The sequence below is a fragment of the Dryobates pubescens genome, chromosome 9, assembly GCF_014839835.1.
Source record: "Dryobates pubescens isolate bDryPub1 chromosome 9, bDryPub1.pri, whole genome shotgun sequence".
Taxonomy (NCBI): Eukaryota; Metazoa; Chordata; class Aves; order Piciformes; family Picidae; genus Dryobates; species Dryobates pubescens.
The window spans coordinates 34,776,033-34,789,619 of record NC_071620.1 but is presented as its reverse complement, the minus strand read 5'-3'; the positions used below and the strand labels follow the sequence as shown (position 1 = coordinate 34,789,619).

The window sequence follows — 13,587 nt, the reverse complement described above, 5'->3', positions numbered from 1 at the left end:
AGTCCAGGAACTACAGAACAATCATGGAGTGAGCTATTTCGAAGTATTTCTGAACATGTGAAAGAAGTGTTGGTGATTGGGAATTGCCAGCATGGATTTAGAAGGATAAATCATGCCAGAGCAACCTAATTGCCTCCTGTGGTGAGATGACTTCATTTACCAATGACAGGAAAGCAGATATGTTGTCTACTTTAACAGGACATTCCATGTAGTTTTCCACAAAATCTTTGTATCCAGTTTCACGTGGTCCAGTCTAGATAGGCAAAAACTTGACTGGATCATTGGTCAAAATGGCCCATGCTCTGTCTAGAGGCTGGTTACAGTGGAGTTCCTTGGGGTTCTATCCTGTCTGGTATCTTTTATCCATCACCTAGAGAAAGAGACAGGTTAGAGTACTATCAGGTCTGTGGACTGATGATACTGGATGGAGGGTGTAGTTGATATGCTCGAGATCAGGCCTGCCCTTTGGAGGGATTTACACTTGAGTAGGACTAAGCCAACAGGAATCTCATGAAATTCACTGAGGAGAACTACAGAGTCCTTCATCTCAGACACAATAACTCTCTACATACCCCAGGACCTAACAGAGTTGGCAGAAGCACTGTTGAAAAGGACATGAGAAGCTTGGGACAAGCTGAACAGGAGTCAGGGGTAAACTCTGGCAGCAGTGAAAGTACATCAAAGGTCAACAGAAGCACAGATGGCAGATCCAGAGAATCGATTATTACTCATTGGACTACAGCTGGCATACTGGGTCCAGTCCTGTGTCTCCCAGTACATGAAAGCTGGTGATAAACTTGAATGACTCCACTGGGAGGCAAACAGTATGGCTGAAGTTTGAAGCATGAGAAGTTGAGCCACTGGGGTTTGTTCAGCCTATACAAGAGAACAGCAGCTTTCCAGTTCCTAAGAGGTTACCAAGATGATAGGGCTGGGCTCTCTGCCAAAGAATGAGGTGAAGGGCAAAAACTAACAGGGGAAGTTCTGGCTAGATAGAAAGGAAAAAAAATGACACTATGGGGACAATCAAGTAGTGGAAGAGATTACCCAGAGGGCTTGTGCAGTCTTCACATGGAGGATTTTAAGACCTGACTTGACAAAGCCATAAGCAACCTGGTACCTCCTGAAGTCCCTTCCCCTCTGAATAACAACTCTCAGGACTGATCTTCTCTGGGGAATTTCCTCCAAGTAATACAGGTCATATCGATCTATGTATTTAAAGTCAGTGCATATGCTGCTCTTCACCCCACAGACCAGGAAAATTCCATAGAAGGTTGCCCTCCTGGTTGTAACTAAACAAGATCTAAGACAGTCTGAGCAAGAACAGCACAAGACGGAATGCAACGACATTTTTTCATTGTTTTAATACGAGTGAATAGATTAAGAGATCTGAAATGTTATAAAGCAGTATACATACTGAATAAATAATATGCACAGGAGAGTCATGTCTACATTGTAACACTGGCTAGTATTCAGAATACTTAAAATAAATCCAGTGACATTGGATAAAGTCCGTAAAAATGCTATCCTGTCTTCCCTTGTATGAAATTGTTCAAGTATAAAAAAATCCAATACAGTGTAAAATATTCAATTCCATTTCGGTCAAGAATAAAAATTGCAAGTATTGTAGTTTCACAGGACAATGTAAAGCAGCATTTTCTAGCAAAGGGAAAAATAGTCAGTCTACATTACAGATGAGTGAGAAAACGGCACTAATGTATTTGAGAGGTCTACATGAAAAACTAGGAGAAGGAAACAGATTGAGCTCACAATATTTTATGTAAAAACCTAAAAAGTGTTAATTTAAGAATACCCTCATACAGTGCACATACTGAATTTAAATAAATCCAAGTCAACATCCTTAGTTAATTAGGTTAATATTTAATATGCTACATCTAAGCCTACTAAATAATTTATGGATGAGATGAATACATAATTTTACAGTGTCACATCTAAAGTCACTTTCTTTAGAGCGCAGCATAGTAAAACTTTCAAAATAAATATTTCTTTTTAAATAGCATAACAATTAAGGCACAGTATAAATCACATACCATTAACCCTTCAAGAACTGCAGTCTTGGTAACAAAAGTTGCCTTGTGTACTTTATGTTGGCTAATAAATATTTTAAATATCATCCTGAAATAGATATTAAAATCGTACAAATGGTTTCGGAAAAGAAAATTCCCTTAAAACAGTTCTTAAAGGTTTTAATTCATTAAGCTTGTTCCTGCCTTTATTCACAAGTTAGGAATAGATGCAATAAATAGAAAGAGAAGGCTGTTGTAGTACAGGGCTGATCCTATTTTAGAATCAGAATAGCTGACACCAGCAGTTAAAGTTTCCCAAAAGTGAAACAGGATGGGGCGAGGGATTAGGATGTGACAAGCTCATCACATGAGCACGAGTGATGTATTCTGTCCAGAACTGTCTGTGTTATTGATTGTCTCTACAGCTGTTGCACCCCTTACTTCCACATCACTTGCTCCATAGTTCCACTCATCCAGAGGACAGAGAAGAAAATAACTTTGGTGCCTGTCCACCATCTTACTAGCTGGCCATCTTCCTTGGGTTGTTCGATGCCCATTAGTGAGACAGTGAGAAGGTACTATCTCACGAAGACAACTTCTGAAAGCTAGAAAGGACAATCAGTGCTTTAAGCTTGTTTCCTCTCAAAATGGATAAAGGTTACATATTGCTGACTCAGTTCTTTTCCCTGGTTCAAACTTTTCAGGTACCATTTTCTTAGCTATAAAAGGCAGTTTTTGCTTCCCTGATACTGTAGAAAGTACATATTTGCTTTTTTTTTTTTGGTTCTTGTTTGTTTGTTTGAAAATATGAAGTCCCATTGCTACTCCTGCCACTCTTTCATGACAGTACAGTATTTTTTTTCTCCCACATTTTCTTCTGGTTTGATACTTGAAACTAGACATGCCGCACTACCCCTCCCCTCTAACAACATGATTTGGATGCATATGTATAAAGACTGTGGAATAGGAATCTTTAGTTTTGCCATAGCCTCACTTTCCTTAAAGCTCCTTAGTTAATATCAATTGTCTCTGATGAACTACTTATACTGGAAGGCTGAAAAGAGGAAGAGAAAGAGTGAGCTTTCCTCAGGAGTCCATCTGCTATTGCATACGGTCTGTCTGCAGCTGTTGGGGCTGGTACTGGCCAAAAGCAGCAGCGGCTGCAGCAGCCGTCCCAGGCGCTGCTGCGGTGAGGGGCTGCTGCACCGCGTAGCCATAGCCCCCCGCCGCCACATACCCAGCAGCGGTGGCTGGCGAGGCTGCGTATGGGTACTGCTCATAGGCCGCGGCGGCAGCAGCAGCAGCTGAGTACTGGGCGTAGGCAGCTCCGGTGTAATCGATGTAGGGTGTAGTGGAAGCGGCGGCTGCCGCGGGCTGGACATGCGGGATTACCACTCCTGGCTGCACAAAAGCCTGTGGATAGACATAGTGAGCAGGTATCCTGTTGAAAGATGGGAGAGGCAGTTAGAGTCGGTACACAAGTCAGCATCGAAGTGTCACATCCAGACTCCGAACTAAAACAAACTCAATTTAGTTGTTGTTATGTGCATAGGGTTGCCACAATAACTAGACTCAATGGACCAATTATCAGTTCACTAGCCCAAGGAGAGGCATCACTCCAAAGCAGTGTTATAACTGAGTTAAATAGGAGCATTTATCATTGCCTGATGATATTATGTTTAATGCTATTAAAATCCTTAGAAGGACCAGGATTACTGATGTCAGCTTTAAGACAACTCTAAAAGAGTAAGCTTGGATTATTTCACACAGAAAATGGTGGTATTTATTTATCAAATCACCTGTAAGTCATTTTTATTACCCTGCTTCTCACTTAACCACTCGACTCTTAGTAAAATTATTTCCTGCAAGACTTCTATTATTAGTAACGTAACAGTTTTGACAGCATCACTATAAGAAGCTTAATAATAGCCAATAAGACAACAAAACGGTTGAACTTCGACTTTATGTAAAGTCTTCTCAGGGAGTGAGGGCAGAGTGTATTGTGGCAACCCTACTTAAGTTGCTATGCAGACTCAGCACACATTAATTTCTCTGCAACCTCAGTCACCCTTATTAAAAATAAGAATAAAAAAAACAACCAACAACACAGGCGACAAAGGAGTTTAAATAAAGTTCACAAGTGTGGTAAACACAGCAAGAATCACACTTTCCAAACCAACGATAGTGCAGCTCACTCCGTCACAAGAGGCCATTGAGGGGAAGCTACATAGATGCTATTAAAATCCATAACAGTGACTCCTAAGTACATGTGCATCACACTTTCGTAAAAGGTTGTAAGGACACGAGGGTCAAACCTGTTTGATTATCAGGCCACTGATGTCCTGTTTTGTGCCAGCTTGTTTAGTTCTATGCAAGACATACAGCATAGAGTTTTTGGGAGGTAGGGCTAGGATAAATTCTAAATAGATCTGGTGCTTAAACAAAAGCAAAAAAACCCACCAAATTTACAGCTTAAGAAATAACCATTCTGAACAGATCAGTGCACACATTTTCCCATCGTCTCCAACTCACAAAATGTGCTTCCTTGGCTTGTTTACTTAGCCCTTCAGCTTTGCAAGTTGGTTATATCATTATCTTAGCACACAAATGTACATACAAGCTTATCTCAAAGTTGTATTTTATCTTATGATTTTTAAAAATAATAGACTTGGTATAATTTTCATTTAAATTCATAACCCTGTCTTGCCTCTGGATTTCCTCAGAGAAGACCTTCATACATGCAATGCCTTTCCAGTCAGTGAATTGTTATAAATCCATGAAAAACTGCTTGTGCAGATTCACTATTTCATACTGAGCTTTACTTTTCCAGACAGCTCAAAAGACTTTGCCAACCTTTTAGCACACTGTGAGCAAGAATATGAATTGCAACAGTAAAAAGTGTCCTCATTGCTCTGAATTCAGGATTTAAGGGAAAGTGTTGTTTTGTTTGTTTCCTTTTAAAAGTAACTTCCAAATTGGCTTAACTGGTCAGTAAGGAAACATTTCAATCAGAAGGGCCACTGTCAACTAGATTCACAGCAAAATAGATTAAGTGATAGGCAGGCTTTAGGACAGCCTAGTTTATAAGAAAAAGAGAACCCAGTTGTTTGAACAGGAATATTAGCAGAGAGAAACGTTCAGCTGCTGTGTTTAAGATGTGAACACCACAATCATAAAAACCCAACATGTCAATGAAATTGATTTCCTACTGTGTGAAGGGGGGGTGGAGGGGGAAAAAGTGACAAGTAAGGATTGGGAAGGGAAAGAAAACATAAACCAAAACCATCAGTTGGGTTTTTAACACTCACCTAATTTATGAAGTGATTAGCCAGAAGTGCATTTGAAGCATACTTAAGCTGGCTCTGTGCATTTAAATACACATCATTACCTGAGCTCTCCACACAAAATGGATGAGCATCAACAAGCAGTTTGTGTTGGTCACCAGTCAAATACCGTCCTAATAAATATAAACACCACCTTTTTAAGTATTAAGGAAAGAGGTATATCCAAATTGGAAGTCACCAGGGCCCTCTTCAGCATCATTAATGTCTGTTTAACATCACATCAGAGAAATCTTTTACATGCACCATTTATGAAAGAATGTAATTCTAACAGAAGATACAGTAAGCAAGGTTATCTAGGTGCTTGTGTTGACCTAAACTGATGTTACTAAGATTTTCTGAAGATATTAGGACACTTGGCCATATCCTTGAACAAGACAGAAAGATACATGTGCTCTCACTTAAACTCTCGTGGCTTGTTTTATTTAAGCCAAGAAACTAACAGGTGGTGAAGTTATGAAACATTATCTGTTTGCTACATCTTGCCCTACAATAAACATAAACCCTGTGCAGGCTCCTCACCACCATACCATTTCACACATGATGATTGACGGCATAAGCTGCAGCGAGGCTATTTTTGATCATCTGTCATGCTACAACTGTTTTGAGTCGAGTAAAATGGCTTTATATGGCCAAAGTAAATTTCTACCTACTGCTGAGGCCAGCACATGTAGATCTCAGCCTTTCAGAACCCAACAGCTTTTAATGCCCTGCCAGGTCATAAGCTGAAAAAGCAATTCCCAGTTATGCTGGATATCCTTAGTATCCTTAATTTTAAACAAAAGCTACTGCTTCACTTTTGAGAGGAAGAGTGTGAGAATTATATACACTTAAGCTTTCTTTCTGGCAGTGGTTTTTATTTTGGAACCTGTATTTACTGTTTCACACTTTAACATTTAAGTTTAGCAGTAACTGTAGCTTTGGGACATTCAAAATTGAATGACATAGACTCCTGCCATGTGCCTTAAGGCCTTCATTGCTCTTGTAACAGAAGATTTGTGTTTAACTTAAGACCCCAAAAATAATCCTATAAGCAGTAATAAAGTGAAAGTTAATTGTCTCAAAGGACAGACTTCCTAGACTAATGCAGAGAGCTGCATCATGCAGAAATTCAGCAGCAGTAGCATGTCATTGACTCTCAACATTCAATTCTTGTGAAAGCAGGTATTTAACTTTGAACAAAAAGTTTTGCATGGCATCATCTGGTTTTGTGAGCATAACTAAAGAGTAGATATTCACCAATACAGAGCCTTCCTCATAGCAGAAACTGGTTATGAAAATATCAAGATATACAAGACCTTTAATATGCTTCCTGTGCCTGACACCACTGAGAGGACATGCAGCATTCTGCGGATTAATTTCCAGCTTCATTCCCTCTTTCCAGATTATCCATAGTCTGGAGCTATACAGGTCTTTAGATCATAAACCCTGTAACAGAGGGCTTTTCCTTCTAAGAAAGGCAGAATTGCCTCACTCTGCGAAGGTAATACTAAGCAGTGAACATCAACTATATGATAATTGTAGAATTGTTTTGGTTGGAAGAGACCTTTAAGATCATCAGGTGCAACTGATAATGAACTTTGGTTTTAACTCTGGTCTTAATAAAAGCAGTGGGAATGTTCTCAATAAAGGGGAAAAAACACCTCCCAACAGAACAAGTCACATCCTACACCAGTACCTCTGTATAACCCTGTATTTTTGCATCAGTATTAAAGTAAAATTTGCATACTCAAAATGAGAAAAGCTATCTTAGGAGGCCTCCATAAGTTCCTGTTGAATTCAGAGATGGTATTTTAATAAAAGAGTCTTGAAAGCATGTATAAATAACCAGGCCAACATCTTTCTATGAAACACATGAACAGTCAGATGCTACATGTAAAAAGCATGAAGAAATGTTATTTGGAGGATTAATTGATCTCTGCAGTAGTGAATAAAGAAGAATTCTCAGCATTTTACTTGATTCATGCATTGAATCTAATGTAGTTTCTGGCTCCCTCCACCACAATAATCGTAGACTCACAGAATTCACGGAGTTGGAAGGGACCTCTAGAGGTCATCTAGTCCAACTCCCCTGCAGTAAGCAAGGCCATGCCCAACTAGACAGGTTGCTTAAAGTCCCATCAAGACTGACTTCGAAAGTCTCCAGGAACAGGGCCTCCATCACCACCCTGGGCAACCTCTTCCAGTGTTCCACCACCCTCTTAAAAAATAATTCCTTTCTAATGTCCAATTTAAATCTACCCTTCTCTAGTTTAAAACCATTCCTCCTTGTCCTAGGGCTACCTCCCCTTATAAATAGTCCCCACCCAAGCTTAATGTTGTACTCAACTCACAATATTGTCCTTCTGCATCTTCACAGTAAAAATAATGGAATTTAATCCAATTATTTTCAGTTTCTTGTTTGATATGTGGGGATCCATATCTAAACACTGCTGATCATACCAGAACATGGCAGCACCTCACTAATTTGCACTCTGGTAGGAAAAAAAGAAAAACCACAACATGTCTCGGAGCCTCGGTGTATGATTTAGCAGAGTATTTTCAGTGAATCAACACCACGGTCCATTTTACATAGCATGTCAGAGAAATGCACTTTTAAAAAGTGGTACTGCACAGGAAGCTTTAAGGTGACCATGTAGTTCAGTGCAATTCATGTAACATCCTCTGAGAGTGAACTCTTCAGTAGAAGTAGATTCAAGTAAGCACTGAAACAACACTTCTTACTCTCAAGCAATATAGGGTGTGAGGATGTTCATTCATCCCAACAAATGCTGTTCTTCTCAGTATCATAGAATCATAGAATCAATAAGGTTGGAAAAGACCTCAAAGATCATCAAGTCCAACCTGTCACCCAAGACCTCAATATGAACCACATTCTTTAGAGAAGATAAAGCTCATTCGAAATTTTGGGGAGGAGGCAGGATTAGTAATCCCCTTTGTTGTCACACGGTAAAAGAAAGGCAAAAGCCAAGGATTAAAAATGACCAATTTCATATATAACTAACCCTGTGACTGACACTCCTTTTCTTAGGATTTATGTACATTGCATTAGAAATAAACACCTTATTCTGCCTGCTGCAAGGATTTCCCTGACCTGAACACAATTTACATCATCTGTTGTTGCCTCTGGGTAAGGAAAGCAAGAAAGAGCCCTACAGTCCTTTTAGCTACATATTGCCACAGGTTCTCCTTTTCTGTGGTGCTCAGCACTTTAAGTCTCTTCATGGCTGATCCCATGGCGGTCCACTGGTTCCTCTTTGCAACAAGTGCTTTAACAGCTCTGGAGACAACGTGCCTCACCTCCTGCCTACCTTAGTGCAGGCATCATATACTGACTGCTGCAGATACACTGTTGTCTCCTCACACTTCAAATGAATGAAACCAAATATAGTAGAGGATAATCATAAGAAGTAAAAAGGACAAAAAGTTTTCCACAACTCTCTGAAGAATCAGCATTTGCTTTTAAAAGTACATAAAGTTTCTAGGAAAACTTTTATCCTACAGTTTTGAGGGCAGGAACTGTTTCCTTCCACTTTGATAAATCAAACTACCAAGAAGCTGTTACCTCTTACAGATAGGTACAATACTCTAAAGCTATATCCTAGCCAAATAAACCAAATACCTTTGTGACACATCCTCCCTGTCTTACTGTTAACTTACTCGTTAGCAAAATGCAACTTAATTGGCAAAATGCATTATGTTGCAATGAGTTTCTCAGTCAGTGTGCATTAGTGAAGTGACACTGTGTGGAAAGTTTAAAGCAGACTTCACCTCCTGATTATACACCTAGAAGAAGCAAGAGTTAGATCCACTTAAGAACAGTGTCCTCAAGGAGGGGAGAGATGTGCTACATATTAATGACAGGCTGAAGAAAATAAAAAGTATCTCAAATTAGAAAGCCCAAATGGACGCACATTGTTAATAAGGAGCTCCACACCCCTCCCAAGAGCAAATCCCACTCCCCTCAAAAAACTGTGAACATGCAAGCAATACGTTGATTCACTTAAAAATCAAGAACTCACACAATTTAGCACTCACTACAAAATATGGTTAAAAAAGTCACAGGCTACAGCTTGAAAGCAAGGAAAACAAAAAGTCCCTTTGCTCCCCATGGCAAAGTCACTCCTCAGTTACAAAACCACAATTAAAAAGACAAACCCCCCCTCCCCAAAAAAACTTTCACTACAGCTCTTTCAATTAAATAAAAGCACACAGTTTAGCTATCAACACCACTTCATTACTGTAATAAATCAATAAATAAATAAAAAAGCACACCGAGGTCTATTTACTATATGAAAAAAAACATACATGCATCGTTAATCACCATTTTAGCTTGTTTGTGTTTGAGTCTACTGGTTACAGAGTTTAATTCCAAACAGAACTATTCCACCTCTTATCATCATATCCTTCTGATCAGTTATCTTAACTGTAAACGATCCCTGTCAGATTAGAAAGAGATAAATAACATTGAGTCAAGCTGAAAAAAAAAAACCACCAAAAAAAAAAGAGAGGGGCACAGCAATCTCGCATCAAGTCATACCTCCTGGTTTTATCATAGGGTCATGTGGGACTCGACCGCTTAGGAGGCCGGGACCCGTCCCACACAACTTGACTCAGCTGCGGCATTTAGAACATGACCGACAAAGTGAGCACATTTACAGGTAGACATTTATAAGTCTGAGGACTTCAGCATTGCTGCAAGGTTTATAAGGCTGCTACTGCAAGAGGCCTTGAAAGATCAAAATTTTTTTCTTAACAACAAAAAACCAACAACCAAAAAACCCCAACCAACCAAAAAAAAAAAACAACTTATATAGGTTTTTCCTCCCCTGTTTGAGGTCCCACTGAACACTTACCCAAAAGGCCTCTGTATGAGAGCTGGATGAAGCTGCTGGACACCAAAGGCAAAACCTAACAACAGAAACACATCACATTCTCTGTATGGGTGTTCTTTTGGCCACTTATTTACACTATATGCACACAGGCACACACACACAGAGTGACAACCCTTGCTAACAGCCTCCAGTGGTGATGCCTGACAGGCTGTAGAACCAAAAACTAGAGAGCAAAATGTATCAATCCATATTCAACACACACATACATGTGCATAGAGAAAGTAAAGCACATGCCTCTCTAGAGATGTTTAGAAGAATTACTTTCTTCAAACAACAAATATAAGGTTTTCATTCATGTTTTATTTCATGCTTCATTCTGGTCCCTAACTTTAGCCTCTGAAAAGCTGATTGAGTGGTATGTTCCACTCATCAGTGTAACTGTGTACATTCTCCAGTCATTCAAGCCATCTCATAAGGACAGCTAGGAAGCGAAATCCTAACTTCCCTTCTGTTCTTCAGGCACCCAAGCATAAATCCATTCTTTCCTTGGTGAGCACAATTACTGGCACAAATGTTCCTCAGGTTAAACAAGAAGGAATTCAGAGCAGCCTCCTTTAGAGCACAAGCATGCACACTGTGCTCCTGTTGTCTTACTGCCAAGCAGCAGTTTGCAAAGTGACTGGGACATCAGATGGGCTCAGATGTGGTCTTAGGAAGAGCCGTTTCAAGTCTGCATAATAGCTCCCATCTGTCTGAGGCATTTGCATTAAGATACTGTTTGTATTAATAAGACTGCACACACTGGAAGCGATTCATTCCTAGGCCAATCTTTCCTTGCAATGATACTGTAAATGGTCAGCGCCACCACATTCCCAGCAGCGGGAATAACCAATGAAGTGTCTGAGCTGTGGAGGTCTTCCTGGGGAATGGCAGATACTTTATCTCTGATTGCTTTTGGCTTTTAAGTAGGGCACATGTACAAAACAGTCAGAAAGTTACTATATGCTGCATTTAGAACCCAAACAGAAAACATGTCCAAACAGTGAGTATACTCCAGAGAAGTGCAAGGCAGCACTACCTGTTTCAAAGTTTTACTCTCTTCAGAAAGTTCAGCTTACAGAGAGAGAAAAGCCGTTCAGGGCTGCTCCTCACCTGGCTGCATTATCCGCGGCTTGGCCCCCAAATACGCCAGGTTCACGTTGGCTTTCCTGCCATCGATGATGGGGTTGGGGTCCTTACAAGCCCTTTCAGCAGCAGCTCTGTCAGCCATGGTGACCTTAACGGGCGATGCTGAGCGTTAGATCCTTTTCCGCGGGGAAGGAGAAGTCTCTCGCCCACTGCAGCCACCCAAGCTGACCACGCGTGCAGCGCTGGCGGACGGTGCAGTCGGAGTGGCGAAAGGCCTCCGCTCCTACCCCCAGCCTTCCGCCGGGCTGAGCGGAGCGGCCGCTCCGGGGAGCGGGGAGGGCGGAGGGCGCGGGCCGAGCTCCACCGCCGGCAGATAACCCCCGGCGAGGCCGTATCAGAGAGCAACAGGCGCGCCGGCAGCGCGGCGAGAAATTCAGCAATTCCCCCTCAATGTCCTTTTTCAGTAATTCCACCACCTCCCCCTGTCACCATCCCCCACCACTCCCCCCCGCCTCTCCCCAAACGCAGAGAAAAAAATAATAATCAAGGAGAAAAGCAAGAAGTGTCCGACACACTCTCCTGTCCCTCGGGGCTGCCTCGTCCCTCACAATGACCCCCGCGAAAGTTTCTCGGCGCTACCCACGCCGCAGGCCACCTGTCCCGGCCACCCCCATCCCCCCGCCGCTCCCCGGCACTTACAAAGCCGTATCCCCGGGACTTGCCCGTCTGCCGGTCGGTGATGACCACCGCCTCCTCGATGTCCCCGAAGACCTCGAAGTACTTGCGCAGGCTGGAGTCGGTGGTGTGGTAGGGCAAGCCCCCGACGAAGATCTTGGTGTATGTGGTGTCTTTCTGCGTCGTGTGCATCTTCCGCCCGGCCCTGCGCGCCGCGCCGCGCTCTGCACCCACGCGTGGCCGCTGGGGCGTGCGGGTCCTGCGCGGCGAGACCCGCTGCCAGAGTCAGCCCTGCTCGCTCGCTCTTTTTTATGTAGTTTTTTCCCCCTCCTCTCTGCACCCCCCCAGGTTTCCCCCTCCCCGCCACCCAGTTACAATGCAATTCCCTTTTGCCTTTGCAAACCCAGCTTCCTCCTTCAAGAGCGGAGCCCCGCAGCCTCCGGAGGTTTTGAGGTAGGTACCGGCAAAAGGCGGAGGGGAGGCCCGGCAGCAGCCAGGCTGGCGGCCGCAGCGCCAAACACGAGCAGATGCAGCAGCTGAAAAAGAAGCGCTGGGCCTGGCCGCTAACAACTGAGTGGCCTCCCCCCCCCCCCCCCCCCCCTAAAAGCCACCGGGTCGGGCACTCGCGGTTCCTCCTCCTCCTCCTCGTAGGGGCGGGGACGGCGGCGGGGCGGATCCCGCGCTCGGCCGCGGCACCGCCGGGGCTGGCACACAGCTGTTTGCAACAGCTGGATGCCCCCTTCCCCCGTGCGACCCTTGGAGCTGCCAGGCAAAGGGGCTGTACCACAAGTGCCTTGCGGGGAGCTCGGTGCCCTCTGACGCAGATTTGACCGGGGGCTGTGCACATAGAAAGTGCTGGGAGGCAAGGGTCTTGTGGTATCACCACGGCGTGGTCAGAGAGAGAGCTGACTGGGAGCTGGCGGTCCTCAGATGCTTCAGTCCCTCCCCGAAGGCTTGTGGTGAAACCTCAGCCACCTTTACTTACCTCTCTTCCCAGTCTAGGAAAGCTGTGGTGCCACAGCACTTGCATTATTATTGTTGTAGTGGTGATGGTGGTTGTGGTTTTTGTTATTGGTTTAAATACAGGATGAAAGAAAATTTGTGAAGCTGCTTCCCTTGTTTTTTCTCTTCCCTTGCTGCCTGTGCCCAGTGCTGGGAATGGGAAGGATGAAGAGGAACAAAAAGAAATGAATGTCTGTGTGACATGGAGAGGCAGAGGACTGTGGGAGCTGGGGGGAAGGGAGACTCACTGAGACAGGAAGGATGGGAGAAAGGTTAAAGATTGGGGAAAACAGATGTACACATATGCATAGGCTTCTTCCCTTGTGGTCCCAAACTCTTTATATGTACTACTGTCTCTCTTTCCTCTTTCTCCTACTTCCTTCTGTCAGAATTTTTTCCTTGGAAAAAAAAACAATGCATCAGTTGCAGGAGGGATTTTCTCAGAGTATTTCAGCCCCTCCAGCACCAAATGTTAACCATAATAACAACACTTATCCCTAAACTTAGGCCCTACCTGGTCCGTATCCATCCTTGCCCCATTTAATTTTTTCAGCACTTGTTGACCTAGTTCTAACGGTC

General features: G+C 43.0%; 1 protein-coding gene across 2 annotated transcripts; it reads right to left on the bottom strand.

Moving 5' to 3' along the window:
* Nucleotides 1–1,355: 1,355 nt before the first annotated feature.
* On the bottom strand, nt 1,356–12,272 carry RBM24 (RNA binding motif protein 24). 2 transcript variants are annotated; one of them, XM_054164216.1, is made up of 5 exons: nt 12,031–12,272; nt 11,356–11,479; nt 10,225–10,279; nt 3,265–3,468; nt 1,356–2,632 (listed from the first exon to the last, which is right to left on the bottom strand). In XM_054164216.1, exons 1-5 carry the CDS (start codon nt 12,196–12,198, stop codon nt 2,611–2,613), a joined length of 573 nt encoding a protein of 190 aa, XP_054020191.1. In that variant the 5' UTR covers nt 12,199–12,272; the 3' UTR covers nt 1,356–2,610. The 2 variants fall into 2 exon arrangements, with proteins under 2 accessions (XP_054020191.1, XP_009896392.1); XM_009898090.2 differs by having other exon boundaries at nt 1,356–3,468.
* Nucleotides 12,273–13,587: the final 1,315 nt, after the last annotated feature.

Excerpts from the sequence above, each read along its gene's own strand:
- RBM24 (XM_009898090.2), bottom strand. The coding sequence starts at position 12,198 with ATGCACACGACGCAGAAAGACACCACATACACCAAGATCTTCGTCGGG. Across the intron at positions 11,480-12,030 it reads AGTCCCGGGGATACGGCTTT|GTCACCATGGCTGACAGAGC; the intron begins GTAAGTGCCGGG and ends TCGCCCGTTAAG. Across the intron at positions 3,469-10,224 it reads CTCATACAGAGGCCTTTTGG|GATACCTGCTCACTATGTCT; the intron begins GTAAGTGTTCAG and ends ATCTTTCAACAG.